The following is a 23702-nucleotide window of genomic DNA, read 5'->3' on the forward strand; positions in this document are numbered from 1 at the left end:
GATCTGGAGCCTATTTCACCCTACATCGTAAGTTTGCGTTTGCAACTAGCAGTTATACCGGACATTCATTTACACGTCGTGTTTGACATCTATTTCACTAAACATCGTAAGTTTATGTCTGCAACTAGCAGTTATACCGGACATTCATTTACACGTGTTTGACATCTATTTCACTAAACATCGTAAGTTACGTCTGCAACTAGCAGTTATACCGGACATTCATTTACACGTGTTTAACATCTATTTCACTAAACATCGTAAGTTACGTCTGCAACTAGCAGTTATACCGGAGATTCATTTACACGTGTTTGACATCTATTTCACTAAACATCGTAAGTTTATGTCTGCAACTAGCAGTTATACCGGACATTCATTTACACGTGTTTGACATCTATTTCACTAAACATCGTAAGTTACGTCTGCAACTAGCAGTTATACCGGACATTCATTTACACGTGTTTGACATCTATTTCACGCTACAAATTACTTCATTACGGACGAAAGAACATAAAATATGCGTACTTCAAACTATATTTCTTGTACTATAATAACAATATGAATTGTAATTCTCCAACGTAAGAAATGAAAAAATAACAAAATAACAAAATAATAATAACAAAAATAAATAAAAAATAACTGTCGAATTTTTTTTTGGTGCGTGCGTGTGTGCGTGTGTGTGCCATCCAGCGTTGGCAACACATTACAGGTAGTTGGGTTCTGCGGTCATTTGATCATCATTTTATTCGCAAGATAAGATAAGTCGCGACCTTCTCAAACTATAGTGATGGTATAAACTGCTCCTACTTCCGATGGCTGTAGCTAGTGGATATCCCCCGATTATATCTGTAGGTAGCACTGTTCTCTCATGCATATCGAGTGTCCGTTGTTCGAATCCCCTCATTGCAGGTTAATTTGTCTACAGCATTTACAAAAATACGTTTTGGACTGCATCCCAATGCAAGTTGTAAACTACACACAACATATTTCAGTTTCAATATTGATTTAGCATCTTATAGCTTAGCATATGAATTATTAATATAAACTATATACATTTTTAATATACTTCGCAGGGGCATAGGAAGGTGCAAAAAAGTATGGGCACACACACACACACACACACACACACACACACACACACACACACACACACACACCCACACACACCATTATTGCTGCTACTGTCCACCCCTCCCCACGCCAGTGCTTCGGTTATTATTATCCGAGAGGCCTGTTGGAACGATATATATTGCGTGCTCAGGAGGTCAAGCGATCGCGGTCGCTCTCTAGACTGGTATCCGCGCCTGATGTTAGAAAAATGTGATGTGATAGAAGACTATGGTACCAGTCAAGTTGTTCGCGTTCGAACGGTCTTCTGAATATGCTATTGTTGGGGCGATATTTCAATCTCTAGGTGTGGGTGGGTGGCTGGGTAGAAATCACGGAAGGGGACACAAGGCACCGCACATTTTCGTTATCAACTTCGTGGGGGTGGGGGTGGGAGTGGGGTGGTATTTGCAGAACAGTTTCCGGTTTTTACGGGCCTTTCCGGTCCGGTGATTGGATTTCTAGATTGCCAAACGAACATGCCCATTTCCGGTCTGTTACCTTGGTAATGAACACACTATGGCGTCCGAAGAGGGAGTCGAAGATTTACTCATTGAAATTCACCGTCCTTCTCTATTAGAAGTAATTGAAGACAGAAACAGAACGTTAAACAAGGTAAGCTACGACGAAGCTCCGATTGAAATTTACGGTGGAAAATGCATAACATTTCCAGCTCAGTAGTAGTCGCAAAGTGATAAATACAAGTGTATGAAAACATTTTCAGTTTCCGTTGATGACTTTATTTCACTATACGACAGGTGACAGATACGTTTATGGATATAACTTTAATTCTGAAGGTAGAGCAGAGTAATGAATGTTTTGCAGTTTGAAGAATATTTAAAATGCTGTTTCCAAAGTGCCATCTTTTATCACCCCACACACAGACAAACACTTTTATTTGTCAGTTTTGTTTCATTCTGTTTCAGTTCAATCCAAGATGTATTAGTGTTCTACCAGGTTACAACACAAACAAATATTTCCCTAAAATCTGTTCACTCGAGTCATTTCACCCTTATAGTGACTTATCATACTTTTCCACCAGTCATTTCACCCAGTAACAGGATGTTTGGGCCCCGGTCATGATGCATAACTGTCCTAAGACTTTTGGACCCCAAACCATTATGGCCTCGAACAATTCAGCCTCTAATGCAAGACAAAATGATGTTTTTGTATGTCAATATAAGCCATGATGTGCATAATTACACACACTTTAGTTAGTGAAATAGGTATAAATAGTAATTGAATGTGTTTGGTCTTGCCTAATTTTATAAAACGATCTGTATTGTGTGTTTTTGTTTGTATACTGTTACAAATGTACTAATGTGAATGATGAGTAATTTCTTAATGGCATGAATGGTGGTAAGATTTTTATCACAACTATATGGCAAATGAATTCACGTGTTATAAATACATGGCACAGAACCAAATCAATTATTGTCCCAATCAATACAACAGAAATATAAACATCGAAGATGATGATCAGGATGGAGGTGCCTGAACCATTGCAAACCGTATACCAACAAACACGAGCATAATACAATGAACAACAATACAGACAAGGACAGGATGTAGCACAGTGGTAAAGCGCTCGCTTGATGCGCAGTCAATTTTTTTACACAACTATATGGCAAATGAATTCACATGTTGTAAATACACAGTGCAGAAGCAAATCAATTATTGTCCCAGTCAGTACAACAGAAATATAAGGGGCATTTCATGGTAATTTTTTGTGATGGTCATGACATTTTGATACCATAAAACTATGTTTCCATGGAAACTTCTGTGTATATATATTTTTTACATTTTATATTAATAGAAACCATGTAAGAGATGTTTACTTCAAAGGAAATTTTTTTTTGTACTTGTATATTTGGATACATGTACATATTAATGAGTGTGATCATTTGGGCACAAGAAATTGTTGTGCAAGTTCAACCTATAAACTCTGCTCTCCTGTGTCTTCTATTTTATATCCCAATAATTATTTTGTTAGGTCACTATTTTGTTTTACAATAACATGCAGAGAAAATAAATAGACAGTTGATATAATTTAATAATCAATTATTAATCAATAAAGGTACCGTGATGGATGTGACATGACAGATGTGACATTTTGTCAAATAAAGTGATGATCAACATCAATATAAAAATTCAAGATTTAAACAAAAACACAGTGTAAAGAAGTGTGCCAAAACACAAATATCACAGATAGATACTGACTTTTACTCAAAACTTAAATTTTGTGCTGTATTGGCCATTCTCAAAGAGAATGTTACACCCCTGCACCACGGTGAGGTTACAGCACGTGCAGGGGTAAACGCACACATGTGCATGGACAAAAAAAACACACAAACACACAATCGAATGAGCATTTGGCAAAATAGTGGATGATTCCATGGATCTCTGTCTAGTGCCTCATTTATAGGACAGCACCTCCTGAGGAAATCCCTCTTGCATCACCACAAAGAGGACTGCCACTCCCAGATTAGTTGTCTAAAGCACCTTTAGTAACTTTGTACTGCATTATATTTTACTTTGGAGACAATGCAAGTCAAGCTGCATATCTTGGCTGTTCTTGCATTTTGTCATCACCCTTGTATTAAAAAATAGATTTAATATGTAGAATTTAATGGTAATTTGTAAAGAAATAGTTTTATTTATAATGGATTTCTTTTTCAAGAAATGTTCTTTCAGTTGATATGGGTTTAAAACTTAGTAACATGTTTCACAGGGGATAATCACATGCAGGTAACTAGTTACTCGCATCTAATATGGCGGAGGACGCACTTGAAGAGTATTAATCAATGTGAATTTCCGTATTTCTAAGCATTACTTTCACATTTTAATAGAGCGTATCGGCAGTTGCTTTAGTATGAATATATTTCGAATCAATGAACTACGGATAAGTTGTGTTATTCGGCTGATAATGAAATCACAAAATTAGGCATGATGAACGTAACTTCGAAGTGGTGATGTAGGTAACTCTCTAGTCAGCTTCTGATGAGATGTGGGTATCTGACAAAAGGGATGCGGGTAACTGCAATGATGAGTGTAATTGTAGGATGAGAGTATATATATATATATATGCAGTAGTTATCTCTTCATAACTAATGGTCGCCATATGCGTCTAGAAACAATTAGTAAAAAACATTATTCTTATGTTTTTCCCTTCATTTTCTTTTTCAGATTATTATATATGCTATTTGTGCGATACATCCTCCGCCCGAGCCAATACTATTTTAACACACCCCATTAAAATGTACACTGGGGCCATTCAAATATTATGTAACGCTCGAGGGTGTTGATGGGTGTAGCGCCAAATGTTATGTGGTGTTACAAGAGAGAAAATAACGTCATGTTGTGGCTATTTCATTTAGCTATTTATCAGTGAAACTTTGCATTCCTATGCAACACATCTATCAATGAAGTTTATACAAACAATATTATAAATATATTCATGGCTAAATAAAATTATTAAAATATATGTTTTGTTAAATTATGCTGCTAACATTAATTATACAGCAAATATGTTTCGGATTTAAAAATATGAATCGAAAGAACCATGTGCACACTTTTCGCATAACATCTATGCGGTGTTGTACTGTGTGGCACCTCTCAAAAGACGTATTTTCATATGTGAAGAGACGATAAATATCACATGTGTATCTCTTCCACCGCCATGTAATAAAGGGGGGAGGGAGGGTGTCTAATTTTGATATAATAGCGTTACGTAATATTACAACGGCCCCATGGTGAATAATTTGGGGGGGGGGGGGGCGAGAGTGTTGCCTTTGATTTAATAACAAACATTAGGGCACTAAGGCAAGTTTGAGGGGTACCAAGGCAAACATTTCCTTCAAAAGAGTGGCATGAAGGCAACTTACTTTTTATCAAGTTTCTCAGAAAAAAAAAAATTTCATTTCACCTTATGATCTTGGACTCTAGCCTATGCAGTTCGTTGGATACAGACAGTGGGGTAATCAGTGGCATAGCCAGAGGGGCCCAGAGGGCTTGGATGCCAGGTGCTCCCCCCCCCCAACCCATACAAAATCCTGCCTACACCACTGGATACGGATGCCTTGATATGTGTGTGGTTGTCATGCATTTGTACTGAATGGACAATAGCTCGAATGTCTTCTGGTCGCAGCCCGCAGTCACGACCAACACACGCTCTGCAAGTACACAGCTAATAACTACACAAATGGAAATGGCAAAACTAAGTTTAGTTGAAGCACTCATACCTAAAGACGTTGGACATTTGACTGCTGACGAGCTAAGCTCTAGTGTGTTTTGTTTTGTTTTGTTTTGGGTTTTTTTTATGTGGGGTGTTTTGTTGTTGTTTTTTGTTTTGTTTTGTTTTGGTTTTTATTCTCCCTTGCCGGGGCATTTTGATGTCCAACAACAAAATACAAAAGTGAATGGAATGCGTGCATGCATGCGTGATTCAGTAAATATTGGGAGTATATTTTAATTTTAACTTTAGTATAATCTAACATTAAATTTTCGTTTGGGGTAATTGTCCTTTCATCTTTCAGAGTTTGGGTAATATGTCGGACTATTTCAATCTTGAAAGTTAATACAAAAAGACTATAAAAACATAAAGCTATATTATAGTATGTCTTTACCATCGAGTCATTTCGTCTTATATTCAAAATAAAGTAATCAATCACCCAATTTTGAATTATGTGTGATTTGAACGGCATTCTGCATCGAACAGTTACCCTCATCCAACCGTAACAGATACCCACATCCTTATGATGTTGACACTTTCAGTTACCAACATCACACACGATTTTTGATGCCTGTTATTTAATTCCCAAATACTATTTTTTTTAAACGTATGCTTCAAAAATGCATATTTTATATATTTCATGAAGTCTCTGTATATGAATATCTCATATGGATGCGAGTAACTACAGTTACCCGCATGCGGTTATCCCCTGTGATGTTTGTATATGAACTTTATCTTTATTAATTTATTTATTATCAGTTACCATTTGACGCAAACAAACTATTATATGGTTAGCACATGGTTATTAACAAAGAACATTCTAGTTTTGAATTTGGCTGCACAGTTAAATTTCAGTATGATATTTGGAGGGCTAGTTAAATATGAGAAGGGCCAGTAAGATTTTTAATACGATAAAACAACAAAACACACAAGAACAGTATGTAGCACAGTGGTAAAGCGCTTGCTTGATGCACAGTTGGTCTAGGATCAATCCCCATTGGTGGGCCCATGCATTGGGCTGGGATGGAGCATATAAAAGATCCCTTACTACTAATGGAGGAATTAATGTAGCATTTTTTTCTCTCCAAGACTATGTTAGAATTACCAAATGTTTGACATCTCATAGCCGATGATGAATAAATCAAATTTGCTCTAGTTGTGTCATTAACAAACTTTAACTTTAACAAAAAAAAACAGTGACTGATTAAATCTCATTTAATCAAACAAAACTGCACCTGTCCAAAATAGTCGGGGCTGAAAGAACTATGGTTATAGGGCCGAAAATGTTGGGGACCCAAATGTCTTGAGGCTGATTATATAGTGGGACTCAATCATCTCACCCTTCACCCTGGGTTGTTTCATCTGAAAACTGTCGTATTTCCCATTTATTGTATTTCAGGTCAAATATGGTACTTCACATTATTGTCCATACCATAACAGTTTCGTTGATAAAATTTGAGGAATGTTTGATTTATTAGTGTTTTTCTGTACAGACATTTTGGATCACTTAAAAATTTGTGAATTTTATCATGGTGCAGGGCTCAAAATCATGCCCTGCTAAGAGTAATTCATTTTTTAGGCCTAGCAGGTGATATAGAAATTCACCATCTAAAACTACAAATCAAAATTGCAGGTCATTTTTCAAGACAGATATATACATGCATTGATTTCTCTTCTGCTATTTTAATTTAGCTTGTGATTCTGTTATATTTTATTCCATAATTCTCTAAAATATACTACATGTGACTCCACTGAAAACACACCACCCAATTTTCACTTGTCATTGCTATTGCATGCGTGAAGTTGCTCTATAAAACACACAGTAACCCTGACCCCTGTTTACAATTATTGGTTTATTTATTGCCTACTAATATACACTCAGTTATACAAAATCAGTTAAATATATTATTTTTGAATGAATGAATGAATGATGAATGAATGTTTATTTACACCCAACACATAAAGTATATTGGCTATTAGGTGCATGCAATGGTAAATATATAAATGAATTGATGATCAACATCATATAATTTTGTTTTTAAAATTAAGTTAAAAACACAGTGTAAAGAGATGTGCAAAAGTATAAGTATCACAGGTAAGTATGTTAATATTTTGAGTAAAAATCAACATATCGTAAAAACTTAAAGATAACTTTAGGGTGGAATTAAAATAATACTATCACATTTTTTCTACCAAATATATGTTTCCTCATCGGTCCAAGATGATTATACACTCGGCCAAAATATGTGAATCATTAGTGTACATTCTTTAGCATAAATTAATGTGTCAAGGATGTTTGACCAGTGCGAGATTGACACAAGACAATGTAATTCTTCCTGAATTGCCTGTAGGAAGACTGCCACTCTCCCAGAACTGGCTTGACAGAATGTAGCTTGTTGACAACCACACTGTTCCAGTCATCTTGCCAAGTTGAAAAGATATACATGTATTACTTAATTAAGGCAAATCCAAAGCAGATTTGGCAGCTGTTACTGCCTTTTTATTACCCATGATGCCAGCGTGACTTCTTTCTTTTTTCTTCTGTTTTGTCCAGCATGAGAATGTTGTTGTTTTTATTGTTTTTTTAATAATTTTGTAATTTTTTTATATATTTATAAATAAATTTTATTATCCCCAGATCAATACAATGTCATGGTTAGGGAGCCCTGAATGACTACTTTATTAAAAAAATACAATATGCTTTTAATTGCATCAAATATATTAAATTACTCAAATAGAACAGAATGTTGGTATTGATAAGTGGACGTTTTGCTTTTTGCAACACAAACTTTTCTACAATACAGAGATTTTACTGTAATAGAGATTTAAAGGGTGGGGGGGTGGGGGGTTTGCCACTGTGACTTACCAGTATTTTGTTCTTATCCATTTTGTAACTACAAATCGGATAGTTCAGTTAACATTTTAGAGGTCCTAATTTTCCACACACTATACCAAACCCTCCCTCTTACTCCATCCTCAGCACATATACAATGAATTAATGGATGTTTAAACAACGCCTGTGTCATTACAACAACAGTGATATGAATGAATAACTTAGTATCAGTGTGTTTGTGAAGGGATGATAATATAGGAATTGTAAACTCTATAACTGTATTGTAACCTATATACCGGTATAGTTTACCTGGGCCTGTTCCACGAAATGATCTTAGCGCTAAGATACATGTAGGTATGCACTTACAGTGATCTTTGTGCTAAGATTGCTTTGTTGAATGGAGCCCGTGCAGGTCCATAATTTATGATAACCTTTACATGAGTTAATTGCCCATCGGTCTGCTTATTTTGATGCCTGCCTTAATTAACTTAGCAAAAACAATGTATGTACATTTGTTGCTTTACATGCAAGTCCCGTGAGAATGCTTGTTTAATTTTTATAATATAATTTGGTTGTATAATACATGTGTATCATCAATGCTGTGATTTTTTATTTTTTTTATCACTTTATGTAATTAATGTGTACAATTCTTCATGATCAGTGTAGTAAATTCCAGGAGGGGGGAATCAAATGATTTTGACAGTTTCAGTTACATTTATTTGTTGTTATCTTATATGGTTATCTAATCTTAATATACATTATTTTACATTACTGTATATTACATCTCTCTCTCTCTCTCTCTCTCTCTCTCTCTCTCTCTCTCTCTCTCTCTCTCTCTCTCTCTCTCTCTCTCTCTCTCTCTCTCTCAGTTAGAATTTAAAATAGTAATAATATACATATGTACTTGTATTTATTGACATTATTAATATATCTATTTTGCATTACGAAACCTTATGGGGGAGGGCAGGAGTGTTTGTCATGTGTTACTAATCATTTTCAAAATATATCTATAAAATTATTAATTAAACATTTTAAAAAAAAGAGGAAATTATTTACATTCAGATTGGGAACTTTTCACTCCAAAATTGGGAATAAAAGAAACCCATAGCTTTTGAGAAATGGTGGAGAACAGTGGCGATTATTTGAGTCTAGAAACATAGCTGATAAAGCCCTGTAAATTAACCTACCTTAATTTATTATGTAGTACTTTTCCATTACCACTATTTGCTTGAATCATCTTCTTGTTAAAAATAATTTTGTGGCAATCACAATAGTTTAATTAAGACTCCTTATTGATGCAGTATGGAATGAAATGCAATTCCAGTCATTTTGAAACACACTGTAAAGAATGTTGTCTTCAGACAGAAACATGCTAAAATCTACTTTGTCACATTTCAAATGATCTTTATATTTCATGACAGACAATTGTTTCTTCTGACTTTAAATATATATGACTCCTGAAACAGTACATACATTAAATTAAGTAAGTTCTTACCAGATTGTACAGAACTGTTGAACTTAAACTTTTTATTTACTTAAGATTGACCCTTTGATTTGTCTCCTAGTGACTGCACACTTCATGTCATATACCTCAAATTAATTGTATGTAATGTTGCGGTGGTCTCAGATGTCCATTACAAAGCCATAGTTCGTGAGGAGAAAGTGACATTCACAAAGAAGCCAGGTTGTAATGAAAGGACATTTATTTAGTTGTGAAAGGCAGTGAGATTATTAAGCCACTTGGACAAATAGTCTATTGACTCTTCACAGTGTTGTCATGACTGCTATCTAGAAAGCAGTCCAACTCTCTTCATATGATCCTCGGGTGTAATAAAATATGGGGGCTTTTACACAGTTTGCATGTACTTCTGGTATTCCTATATATTGACTTTACAACTGTTTGAATGCTGTATTACTGACTTTATAGTCATTTGACATTCAGTGAAATGCTTACATTTTCTACATAGCCAGTTGTCATTTCTGCTTGGGAAGTGATGCAGTACTGATTTTAGTTATTCAAAATATACAGTGAAATACATATATTTTCTTCTACATTACCAATAAGCATTTTTGCTTTATAAAAATTGTGATATTGCTAATCTGCAGTGTCAGTGTAACAATGGCTGATAAAGTTGTGGAGTCTAACAATGTGATAGATAAACCATCATTGTTGGAGGATAATTCGGTTTCAAAGTTGAAGAAAAGGACAAAGGGAGGAAAAAAGGACTTTGTATGGCCAAGGAAAAATTATTTAGAGGTGTCTAGATGTGATTCTGTTACAGAACAATTGGTAAACTGTTCTTTCATTATATGTTTATTAAAATTCATGTTGGGTATTATTATTATTATTTAAAAAAAAATGTATTTAATCTAGTTGTTCTACAAACAATATGGTGAACATTTTCTTTTCTATTCTTTTGATTATTATTACTATTATTATTAGATGTATTATTATTATAAGACTACTATAGTACTATTTAATTGCTGTTTTGGTTGTAGTTAAGGATATATAGAGGTCTTTATTTGTTGTAATTTTAATGAACAAGAGTCCAAATGAACAGAATATCTAAAATATGTAACATATAGGATACGTTTTGCTGTTAAATTTGTTCTAGTACAATTGTATATGTAGGTATTTTAAGGATCATTACTGATATAAGCAATACATAATATATGGAATTAACTTTCAAATGTTTGATTTGTGTGGGTTAACTTTAATTTTAATTTTTTATTATTTTATTTATTATTTATTTTGATTATTATCTCTTTGATTCTTGCTCTCATTTAAAAGTTATAATTTTATATTGTTAGCATTTTAAAAAAATTCATAAATACTCATTATAGTGAAACAATATCCCCCATACATTGGACATAAATCCAATTTGACAGTAAATTGCCCTTTTGTCCTTCATGTGCAGTTATATTTCAAACAATGTTATTTATTTAACATGTAGGTGAATATGTTTTTATTTCTCAAGAACTTAGGAGCCATGTGCAGGGTCATTAAGTTTGGGTACATGTAGGTATAGGGTCAGTATTCATGTCTTGCATTTGTTTATTGCTTCCTCACAATGATAAAAGTAGAGTATATGTTTAATGACATCTTAACATATTTTAAAATAGAGGAAACTTGCTGCTGCCACATACTCAGCTTCTCCAACCAAAAAGCAGCTCAGGGCACCTTTTATTTATGTGCACTTTCCCATAGAAAGCACTGTACACACCATGGCCTTTTGATGTACCAGTTGTGGGGTGCTGATTGGATGGAAACAACAAACCCCACAACTCATGATATATAAATATATAATTTGAAGTTAACAGTACCAGTATATTGTTTGGTTCTTGTAAATCTGACTTGTTTCGAGGACTTATTTTGCTTTGCTTCACCACATCTAATTGTTTTTTCTTTCCTTTTTGCTTTTTCCAGAAAAGCCAAATTCATCGACTTGTTTATATTGCCAAACTGAGTAATGAAAATTTTGACAGAGCAGAAGTTGGTCGTAAGTATATATTCTAATAAATATCTATGATTTTCATGAATGTGTGCGTGTCTGTCTGCATGTTAATTAGAAGTGGTGGGGATAATTCTAGCTTGTTTAGAAAGTCAAAAAGTGACCATAAAGGTATGTCACAATATACATCAAAATTATAGATATCAGGCAGATAAATTTTGACTGACAGCTGGCAAATTTACGTGGTAAATTCTGACTGATAGTTGGTAATTTTAGATGGAAAAACCAAACTTTCAGCTGGTAATTTTACTTAGTAAATTCTGACTGACAGCTGCTAGTTTTATATGGAAGAACCAAACTTTAAACTGATAATTTTACCTAGTTAATTCTGACTGACAGCTGGTAATTGTACCTGGCAAATCCTGACTGATAGCTGGTAATTTTACAATGTAAATTCTGACTGACAGCTGCTAATTTTACCTGGCAAATCCTGACTGACAGCTGGTAAATGTACCTGGTAAAATCTGACTGACCGCTGGTAATTGTACCTGGTAAAATCTGACCGACAGCTGCTAAATTTACCTGGCAAATCCTGACTGACAGCTGGTAATTTTACCTGGTAAATTCTGACTGACAGCTGGTAATTTTACCATGGAAATCTTGGCTGACATGTACAGGTGGTAATTTTACAAGATAAAAACTGTATGGGCCAACAGTTTGTAATTTACCAGGTAAAATTTGACTGACAGCTGGTAATTTTATGAGGTAAAAACAAGAACTTTATAAGATCATTTCTCCATATTGTGTAACATATTGTGTAACATATTGTCTCTTTTATTAGATCATTATGAAAAATACATCAAGAAGTTGCAGGAGGATTTTCAGAGTGAACCAACCACAGGGCTGATGCTTATATACATGAAATACATTGTCCATGTTGTTGAGGTGTGTGTTTACTATATACATTTTATATCCCTTGAATGTGTAGACATTACATAATGTTAAGATGTCAACTAGTTACTTGAGCATACACTAGTCTTGAATAAATGCAAGACTGTTTGATGTTTTTTTTTTTTTTTTGGGGGGGGGGGTATTTAGATTAAGCATGCCATTTACTTAAAGTGATGGCAGAAACAGTCATTTACTCTCTTCAAGGACGTATGAGTTAATAACTTATTTTTCTGTGATTTGTCAATCCATCTACCTAAATTACTGACACCCAGTGTGTCATTTGTTGGCTAGTATTTTCCCTAGCTTGTTTTAGCATGGTGCAGCACCATGCCTCAATAGTCTAGCACCATCTTGCCTTAATCAATGCCATGCTGCCCTGAGATTAAACAAGCCTTTTTTAATAATTCATTCTAAAATTGCCTTTATAAAACACCCAAAAAGTTATTATTAATTAATAACATATGCCTTTTATATCTTTTGCCATTCATTTATTAAAGCAAGCATATAAATTACATTAATGTTTATTTTAATGAATTTTTGTGTATTTTTAATGAAAAACAAGGGCCCCGAAAATGCCCCAAAAGTGTTTGGTCTACCGTGCCTTGCCTAATTTCTAGGGAAATCACTAGTTGGCCCTATTTTTTTTTATTTTTTTTTACTTTTCCAACATATTTTTTGCACTGCTACATGACTTAATTTCATCAGTGGTGCGTTTTTAATACCAGTTAGTCTATATCCTTTTACAAAAAGAGCTGATTAATACAAAATCAAGTAATACTAATTTAATTTTTTTTAAATATAATAAAATGACAAGAATATTATAGTTAACTGTACATGTATATGCTGGTATTAGTTGACTATTGTTTTTAACTTTTCTAATCTTACAAATATTGAAGTAGAGCTGTTTAGGTTGACAGACTTCTTCTTAATGTTTGCTTCAGTATCAGATGATTTCAGTGATATTCAGTTGTAATATCTTTTTATTTTGTAGTCATCTTCTGAGACCCTTCTGAAGATGATCAAGTTTTTACATCAGGGCGTAACCAGCGAACATGGCTTCGAATCTGTAGCCAAGATTTTGATCATCTCACATGACATATCCTTTTTATTGTTGTATTAATTTGAAGAGCAGCTACACAAAATAGCGTATTACATACTGTAGATATGTGTATACTATATATTGAATTATGATCCATTCATTCACTGTAGCAATTTTTCAAACATAGAGGAAGTTTTGGTAATATGCAGGCCAAAGTTAAAAAAACAACATTTGCAATAAATATCCATTGTTATATTAAGTTTTGTAGGTACCTGCATTATCTACTTGCCGGGATGCAATTTAGCTCAGTCGGTTGGGTGCTTGCGGCTCAGGATTGAACCACCTTAGTGGATTGATTTAACTACTTGGGTGGTTTCTCGTTCCAACCAGTGCACCATAACAGGTCAAAGGCCTTGGTATGTGCTTTCCTGTCTTTGGGAAAGTGCATATAAAAAAATCCCTATTTGTATTAGGAAAATATGTAGCAGGTTTCCTCTGTGACTACATGTCAGAATTACCAAATGTTTGACATCCAATAGCTGATGATTAATTAAGCAATGTGCTCTAGTGGTGTTGTTAAACAAAACAAACTTATCTGCTTGCCAATATATTTTGTTAGCTTGTCCTGTATTTGCCTTAACATACGTACATTCCCTATCGGATATTTCAGCAGTGGGGTTTCCGCACCATTGATATTGAGGCTCATCAGATGGAGGCATATGAGCCACCAGGGTCAACGGAAGAACTTGTAATAGATGTCCTCAGACAGCTGCTTAAAATGGGCAGCTTTCTCGCAACACAGCCAAAGGTTGGTCAAAGTTGAAATCTTGATTTTATTTTTAATACAGACAATGTATACTCTTTAAAAAAAGAAACGCAAAAGGGTACAAATGGGTTATAACTCCGATTTTATGTTTCCTACCGGTTCATGCTTTGTGAATATAAGGTCATTGCATGTCCCAAACACATTCCCACGGTTACATTCGATAAAACGCAGTTACTGTACAATAAAGTTCCAAAATGTGAATATTCGCAAAAACGCAGCCACGTGCAAACCATGTCACCACTGCACGTGCGTTGTCTGCACGTGCAACATGAACACCGACAGTATAAAAGTGCAGGGTGTTCGCTTGCCTGGCCTCTGTATCTGGCCGACAGTTGACAATCCAGGACATGCCACGTCTCGGTGAACCGCAGAGAAACAATGCCATCGGCCGACTAGACACAGGCGAATCCAGAACGGCCGTTGCCAGGGCATTCCATGTGTCCCCAAGCACCATCTCCAGACTGTGGGACCGTTACCAGCAACATGGATCAACACGTGACCTCCCTAGATCCGGTCGACCACGGGTCACTACCCCCGGGCAGGACCGCTACATCCGGGTACGCCACCTTCGGGAACGATTGACTACTGCCACCTCCACAGCCGCAGCAATACCAGGTTTGCGCAGGATATCCGACCAGACCGTACGGAACCGCCTACGTGAGGTAGGAATTCGTGCCAGACGTCCAGTTCGAGGTGTCATCTTAACACCACAACACCGTCGACTCCGACTGCAGTGGTGCCAAATTCATCGACAATGGCCTCAACTGCGATGGAGACAGGTGTGGTTCAGTGACGAGTCCCGATTTCTGCTCCGACGTCATGATGGAAGATGTCGCGTGTATAAGCGTCGTGGTGAACGTTATGCGGCAAACTGCGTGCAGGAAGTGGACAGATTCGGCAGGGTTAGTGTCATGGTGTGGGCAGCCATCTCACACACTGGCAGAACTGACCTGGTCCACGTGCAGGGCAACCTGAATGCACAGGGCTACATTGACCAGATCCTCCGGCCACACATCGTTCCAGTTATGGCCAACGCCAACGCAGTGTTCCAACATGACAATGCCAGGCCTCACACAGCACATCTCACAACGGCTTTCCTACAGAACAACAACATTAATGTCCTTCCTTGGCCATCGATATCACTGGATTTGAACCCAATTGAGCATCTATGGGACGAGTTGGACCGACGCCTCCGACAGCGACAACCACAGCCCCAGACCCTGCCCGAGCTGGCAGCAGCCTTGCAGGCCGAGTGGGCCACCATCCCCCGGGACGTCATCCGTACTCTGGTTGCTTCAATGGGCAGGCGGTGCCAGGCAGTTGTCAACACACGCGGAGGCCACACCCGGTATTGACTCCAGATGACCTTGACCTTGGTGGTGTGTCCTATCACTTACTCACAATGGACTAGAGTGAATTGTGAACAATCCTGCAACATTTGGTAATTATCGGACTCACCATTCAATAATTAAATCAATTCTCCAAATGTTACGACAATGTGGTTTTGCGTTTCTTCTTTTGAAGAGTATATATTAAAACTTTAACTGTGGAGGGTTGTTGCCACCCCAAAAATATGTTCATAAGTGTCTTTTTGTGTAGCTCAAGAAGATATTATTTTGCCCTGATTCTAAAGTTATTTTAGGTTACGGTATAGGCCTAGAAGAAATCATCTACTTTAATCTCCCATGATATGCAATTCTTTGATTTCCATTGGCTGCTATTGCTAATTTAGATCACATATAAAATCACTGTTGGCCATATTGGAGCACTGGTCTCGGTGCTGTAGGGCATGGTTAAGCAGTCAGACTTATTAATATTATGCCACAATGTTACTAACACCCCTTTTGCTTTTACAGACATCTTTGAAAAGTGCTATGGATTCAATTCATGAAAGAATACCAGAACATCTACCACAACAAGGTGAGCTACTCTCAGGGTTTATTCACAAACTAATAGGAATTTTGAATTGTTATTAAATATGTTTAAAATTTATATTGCAATCTTCACAAACTAATGAACAGATATTTAGGAAATATTGAATATGTGAATTTATATTAAATTAAAAACAATTTAAACACAAATTTAACATTGTACATTTTAAAACTACATTCCCTGGAATATTTTTATTATTTAAGCATATAGAACAGAAAATCCGATTACGTTTGGTGCATATATGACGCCGCACTCCGCATTGGTTTCACAACGCTGGCTTATCCAGGTAAAAAACAAAGCCATGATTTTGAAAGTGGAACACTTTTGACGGGCTCGTACCGATCTCGGTTTTCATTGGCTTATCACAAGTATAGAATTCCCTAACGAGATCACGTGAGATTTCGCAATTTTTGAACAAATTTAACTGTCTTGATTGAGGGGTCGTCTTCTATCTCCAAAACATATTTATATCCGTAGAGGTATGGTACAACGCCTTTCCAGGGGTTGGTGAGTGGAGGATATGCCTTGAAATTTTGACAGTGGCCAGCTGTTGGCATACGCGTTACATGTAAGGGGGTGTTACTAATTACGTAATGCTCTGGGGGTAGAGGAAGAGGGTACTGTGTTCGATTTATGTAACATTTTTCAAGACCATGTTATTTTTATTCATTACTTAGACCTAAAAAGGTGGTTTTTGCGCGGTCAGTCTAGGTTCGATCCCCATCGGCGGATATACAAAAAGACCATGGTATGTGATATCCTGTCTGTGGGATGGTACATATAAAATGCAGCAGGTTTCCAAGGCACGCGTGTGCAGGGATTTCAGCGGGGTTGGGGTTATAGACTGTTTTAAGCTTGGGAAAGTAAGGGTTTCGACCTCCAATACACCCGATTCCTCTCTAAAATTATATGTCAAAATTACCAAGTGTTAGACATCCAACAGCAGATGGAAGGAAGGATAGGATATGTTTTATTTAACGACACACTCAACACATTTTATTTATGGTTGTATGGGGTCGGATGATTATTAAATCAATATGCTTTATCTTTGATGTTGTTAAACAACACACACCCCCCCCCCCCCCCCCCCCCCAACTTTACCTTTTCCAAATGAAATAATATTTATTTGAATTTGTCGATTTTAACACGTAAAATTAAGAAGTGAAAACATTCATTGTGTACTTTAGTATATTTTATTTTAAAAATATATACATGATTAATGTGTTACTAGTATACAAACTAAACTTTGAAAATTCTACTAACACTTTATAAAATATCAATTCTGAAATAGGAAGGTACGACTGTCGATAATACGTTGTCAAGATCAAACCGGTTTTAACTACAGCGCAAGATTTCTCTTTTAATTTTTTGAGACAAACCCTACAATTTGAAATCGGTAAACGCACATGTTAACTGAAACTGACAACAGGCTGTCGTTTGTGCTTTGCCGAGCTATGGCGGCACAGGCAATGAATCAAGCATATACGTTTGACGATATCCGTTCATAGTGAACACACACAACTTTTTTAAAAGTGCATTTGTATTTCACATTTGTACATGATATTATAATATGGTAACCAGATAATGTAACTTTAAAATCTATCTTCTCCTAGAATTTTGATAGAATAGTTGTGAAACTTGGTATTATGATCCTTTGGGGCAGTTTTCATAAACTAATTGAGAGATAATTTTGAATTTTTGAATTAAAAATTTAAATAAAAAATTCATATTGAAAATGTTCAAATCTTTTTTTCTCCTAGAGTTTTAAATTTAAAAGATTTAATTAGAAATTTTACTTCTGCTATGACATTCATCAGTGGAGCTTTTCTAATTTTTCTAATACTGATTTGATTGTTGTCTGTCAGTTTGGCTTCTGTCTGTCCATTTTTCCTTTCAAGTCTATCTTCTTATAGTTTTGATTAGATTGTTTTGAAACTTGGTACTATAATACACTGGGGCACTGTTCAAAAACTAATAGAGAGATATTTTGGCAATTTAGAATGTTTAGTTTCAAAATTTAAATTGAAAATTTAAAAGTCTGTCATTTAGAGTTTTCAAGGATACATGTAGTTCTGAAACTTGGTACCGTGATTATCTGCATGGGGCATCACCAATTTGAAAATTAAACAGCAAAGCTCATAAGGCCAATAGGCCTCTTGTTGTTTTGTTTGTTTGTTGTTTGTTTTTAAAGACACATTTAAGGTAAATATGTTAACATTGGAATATGTGCTTAAAAATATGTAAAATTGTAAATACATGTTCATATAGTGCAACCACAACTATTATCCAGACACATGTCTTTTCAATTTGTAATCTTTTCTATTCTGTTAAATAGTTATATTTATATTGGTATTTGAAATATTTACAATGTATATTCAAAGGAATTTGTCTCATATATCATACCTTTTTTAAGCTTATTCTTCATGTACTACTCATTTCTTTATAAATTATACTAACTGGTAAAATAATATTCTAACATTAACATTACCTTGTCAGCTGCCGTCCACTACCTGTTAGCAGAAGATGACCCCTGTATGATTTTACCAAAAGAGTTCATTGATATATACGAAAAGCCATTCGATGTCACTTTAGAAGGAGGTAAGAATGAAACTGTGATGATGAACTTAAAGGTACTTAAATTGCCCTCAAAAGGAAGGGTGTTTCTTTTCCAAAAACTGATAATATGCATTAATCTACTCACCAGTTATCCAAAACCATATAAAATGTTAAACCTGTTTACTAGAAGCTGTATCATACACAGAGAACATTTTGTTCAGATAGCAAGTTTCAGATATCACTACACAATTTAAAAAAATTAAACAGTAGTTGCTAATCAATTTTAAATTGATTAGAAATACATGTATCGCTAATCAAGATTTTGAAAACTAAATATTCCCTGATACATGCTAATAATGAATCTGCCATTAAGATATTCAATATACCATATATATATATATATATATATATAGTCAAACCTGTATATAACGGCCACCCAAGAGACCTGCAAAAGTGGCCGTTATAGACAGGTGACCCTTATATAAAGGTTCAAAATTAGAACCCATATACTAAAGCATATCACAACTGTCATAAAAAAAAGATGTCTCATTTTTAAACCATTCCCACACTAGCTTGTTTATGTCATCATTGCCTGTTGCTTTCTTCTGCCTTTTTCTTTCGGCTGAAACATTGTCAAAATCGGCCAGAACATCAGCATTCCTTTTTAAAATAGAATTAATCTGAAAATGTCCTACACCAATATGATCGGTGATCTTTCGCACACTTGAATTGCCTTTCTCAGATTTGTTAATAACGTTGATTCCCTATTCTAATGTTAAAGCAGTACTATTTTTCGGTGGTATTTTACATACAAATGTATTTGTTAATATATTTTGCAAACGTTAACATTGACTTGCAGAAGATATTTTGTATTTTAGGTTAATACCCATGTGACATGTTTAACTCATTTGTTTGTTCATGTCACCGCTAATCCTTCAGTGGAGTATGACAGTTGATTACAGCTGAATAAGATCAGGAGTCGCTTAAATAATCCTAACACGGGGCATCTTCAATGACCGCCGCCTTCAGCAATTTATTTACCAATCATGTCTGGCTAGAAACATTGAAACACCTAACATAATACCTCATTTGTTTAGTTTCTCGAGACTCAATAGAGTGACCATCCATACAGATTACATTATGTACAGCCAATGGGAAGTCGTCTACTGTTCAGTGAGGATGCTGAGAACCAATCGAATTACACCACCAGTAACTGTGTGTCACGGAAGTGTCTGTTTGTTTTTCAATTACGATCAGAGAATTACAATGAAACTTTACTTTGATGGAAAATAACCCAAAGCTACAGACATGGCCATATAAACACATTTAATTTATAATTTTTAAGATGATTGAAAAAGTAAAGACATAACCAGGGACAAAAAATAAACCAAAAAAGTCTTCACGACGATCATCTTGTGACCATTATAGCAGGTTCAACCTGTGATTTTGGGTGAAAAATAGTGACCGCTGGCCGTTATGGACAGGTGACCGTTATTTACAGGTCAGATAAAGAAGGAAATGCATTGGGGGGATTTATAGTGGCTGTTATAGGCAGGTGACCGTTATGTACAGGTGACCGTTAGACCAGGTTCGACTGTATGTATATATATACATATATATATATATATATATATAATGTGCAAGACTCAAAAAGAAGTTATAATAGTAATATAGTGAGTGTATGCAGCATAAGTTGCTGTCAGGTGCTTCTGCTACAGAGGAGAGCTTATCTTGACCATGTTATGTGGTTACAACTTTGTTGGAAGACTGCCATTTCATTTACTACACCGGGGTGGCTGAGACTCTCATGGGATATTTTCAGTCTCCCACAATGTGAAATATGTCTTTTGATTGGCACACAGTATGACTCCATGCATGTATATGTACATCGTCATGCAAAAATGTGTGCACATGGTTTTTGTCCAGTTCATATTTTTATAATCAAGGGTGGGGGGGGGGGGGGGGGGGGTGGAGAGGAAATTTTTTTATATAGTAGTTACTGTAGTAGGAGTAGTGTAGTCTACACCATTTTCAGGGCACTTTAATTGAAATAAAAATATATGTAATTAATGTGCTAGGTTTAATAAAGAAATGGAAGAATATATAACGGGCATATTTTATTAATTAATAATACATTTTTGAGTGGTTTCTTTTATAAAGACAATTTTATAATTAATTATTGAAAAAGGCTTGTTTAATCTCCGGGCAGCACTGCTAATTAAGGCAAATATGGTGCTAGACTATTGAGGCCTTGATGTCGCACCATGCTTAAACAAGTTAGGGAAAACACTATAAACAGAGTTACAGATCAAGTTTGACGTTCATGGGGATTGGTCCATATTTGACAGAGTTATAGCCCTTGAACTAAGGAGATCTGAAAATGTGTTTAGCCCAGTAGAGGTCAGGGCCCCGTTCCACGTAGTGACCTTAGCCCTAAGATTATCTTAAGCGCATAGTTACCCTATGCATTTAAGTTGATCTTAGGGCTAAGATCGCTTCGTGGAACGGGGCCCAGGTCAGGTCATAGGGTTTTACATGTACATTCAGAACAAGCTGTTGTAGCTCACACCTGTCTGGTGGGTAGGGGTAATTTTGGTTTGTTGAATTTTGAATATCCCGTAGGATTAACTCAAAAGGGAAAATAGTGCACAATTTCTTGAAGGAATTTTGGTGCATTTTTTAACGGTTCATCGAAAGAAACAAAAGGAGCTGCATGTTAATTTGAACTTAGTTTGCCGAGAGTAGCTCGTATTGGAACCCCCAATAGAGGACACGTACAGTTGTAGCAGTACCCTCAGAAAGCTGGTTTTAAATTGGGTACAGACCTCACAACACAAACGATCAAAGTCACATTTCATCTTTTCTTGTCTTTTCTTCTTTTTTTAATAACATTTTACCTTTTGGATCAATAGGGCTATATTTAATGTAGTGGATGTAAGCAGATATCAGAAGATTAGATCTAATTTCAAATGTACATGGTAACACCTGGTCACATGTTTCTGGTAATCATATAACTTAAGTTCTGCTTTTTCACAGGTCCCAAGCTTGAACATTTGAAAACTAGTACAGTCAATAATTGGTTTCATTTTAACCTCCACCCCCCCCCCCCCCCCTCCTGCTCAAAAACAAGAAAGAAAGAAAGAAGAAAACAACTAAACGAGTACTAACAACATGTATATGTAGGCTGTGTCATTATAATTATACTGTATTATTGTTAACATTTTAATTGAGTCTACATGTATATAGAAAATATAGAGTTTAACCTTTAATATTTGAATGTTTCTTGTTTCAGACCGGGTGTGGCCAATACAAACAAAACTGTTTCCATACAACTGACAGGATGTTAACAAACCAACCTTTCCAGAAGTAGACTTGACAATTTTAACATTACATGCAGAACAGTGGTTTATCTCCCCATCCATCCATCCATCCCATCCATCCATCTGCTTTGTATTTTTAAAAATATTTTCCATTCATTCATCCATAAAATATTGTATTTCATTAATATACTAAATGGGAAAATTTAATACAAAAATCCCGACTTTCTTAGGAAGCCATAATTCTGAATACATTGTACAACGGCAAGGGTCAAGGTCTATACTTTGATGGTTTTAAAGTTTATTTTATGAAGGATCGAGGTCTAAATATTTTGATGGATTTTTAAAAGGTGATGGTTTCTGCTTTAATAGGTTTTCAAAATGTATTTCTTAGAGGTCAAGGAGGTGTGTTTGTGTGTTGGAAGGGAGACAAACACTACCAATGGACAATTGTGATATGTGTATTGGTTACATGATGTGAGTAGTGATATTGAATGTAGTTTTATATTTATTTCAAACTCAAAATATTTATTAGTTTTCTGCAGTAAATGTTAGAAAAGACAAACTAAAATATGTAAAATACAGAATTCATGATTAACCATTTTTGTATGTTTTATAGTTAAAAAAGATTTTTTTATTTATTATATAAGACTCTTTACCTGACAAGAACGTAACATATGACCATATGATAACATTGACTGTTTCTAAGTAGGAGAAACAATGCTACCCATACCTTGTTTAAAACTGCATTGTTCCCTAAATAAAAAACCAGGGCATCTAGAATTGTTATGTAATCCACTAGCCATGGGATCGATCCATGATTTTATTTTTTTACTAGCCACGATTAAAAATTCGCTCGCCCTACTTTACTTTAAGTTAATAAAATTTTACTAAATAATAGTAATAATCAGATATGTCACCTAAAGAGGGAGATAGAGCTTAAGAACACAAACATTGAGGGGTTGGTGTGGAGGCAGATATTCATATTTACAAAATAGGCTTTTACTGCAACATTTGACTTTTGGCTAACCATCGGGTATGGCAGTAGTAGTTATTACTAGCCCAACATTGAATATCACTATAGCCATGGGAGTGGGGCTACCATAATCTAGAAGCCCTGAAAAAACATAACCACTACATTTTTAATAAATCTGTATTGTGTGTGGTATACTCTCTGGAAGCTAAAAACAAGTATGCTACTATATTTTAAAAGAGAGAAAGCTACTTGCATTTTGAGAATTAATGGTAAATTAATATATTTAAATTTTGACACAGTCCTCAGAGAAACAGCTACATTTTTCCATTAATAGTAACAGGATGAAGTTCATATAGAAATACTAACATATATGTTTGTTTTTTCTCATCAATCTATCACACCTTTACAAACAGGTTAAAGCCTAAACAAACAGAAGCATTTTTTAAAAATTAAACAAAACATAACAAATACCCCATAATATACTG

The 23702-nt window shown here is 35.3% G+C and overlaps 1 protein-coding gene across 1 annotated transcript; it reads left to right on the forward strand.

Moving 5' to 3' along the window:
- Positions 1 to 358: 358 nt before the first annotated feature.
- On the forward strand, positions 359 to 23634 carry LOC121378363 (testis-expressed protein 47-like). Its single transcript, XM_041506497.1, has 8 exons — positions 359 to 1719; positions 11596 to 11668; positions 12462 to 12565; positions 13563 to 13667; positions 14260 to 14418; positions 16293 to 16356; positions 18865 to 18966; positions 22217 to 23634. The coding sequence occupies exons 1-8, from the start codon at positions 1624 to 1626 to the stop codon at positions 22258 to 22260; spliced, it is 747 nt and encodes a 248-aa protein (XP_041362431.1). The 5' UTR covers positions 359 to 1623; the 3' UTR covers positions 22261 to 23634.
- Positions 23635 to 23702: the final 68 nt, after the last annotated feature.

This window comes from Gigantopelta aegis, chromosome 8, assembly GCF_016097555.1.
Source record: "Gigantopelta aegis isolate Gae_Host chromosome 8, Gae_host_genome, whole genome shotgun sequence".
In the NCBI taxonomy this organism is placed as follows: domain Eukaryota; kingdom Metazoa; phylum Mollusca; class Gastropoda; order Neomphalida; family Peltospiridae; genus Gigantopelta; species Gigantopelta aegis.

Bases quoted from the DNA above. Each gene is read 5' to 3' on its own strand.
- LOC121378363 (XM_041506497.1), top strand. From the start codon at position 1,624: ATGGCGTCCGAAGAGGGAGTCGAAGATTTACTCATTGAAATTCACCGT. The intron at 1,720-11,595 runs GTAAGCTACGAC...TGCTTTTTCCAG, and splicing joins GAAACAGAACGTTAAACAAG to AAAAGCCAAATTCATCGACT. The intron at 16,357-18,864 runs GTGAGCTACTCT...TTACCTTGTCAG, and splicing joins AGAACATCTACCACAACAAG to CTGCCGTCCACTACCTGTTA.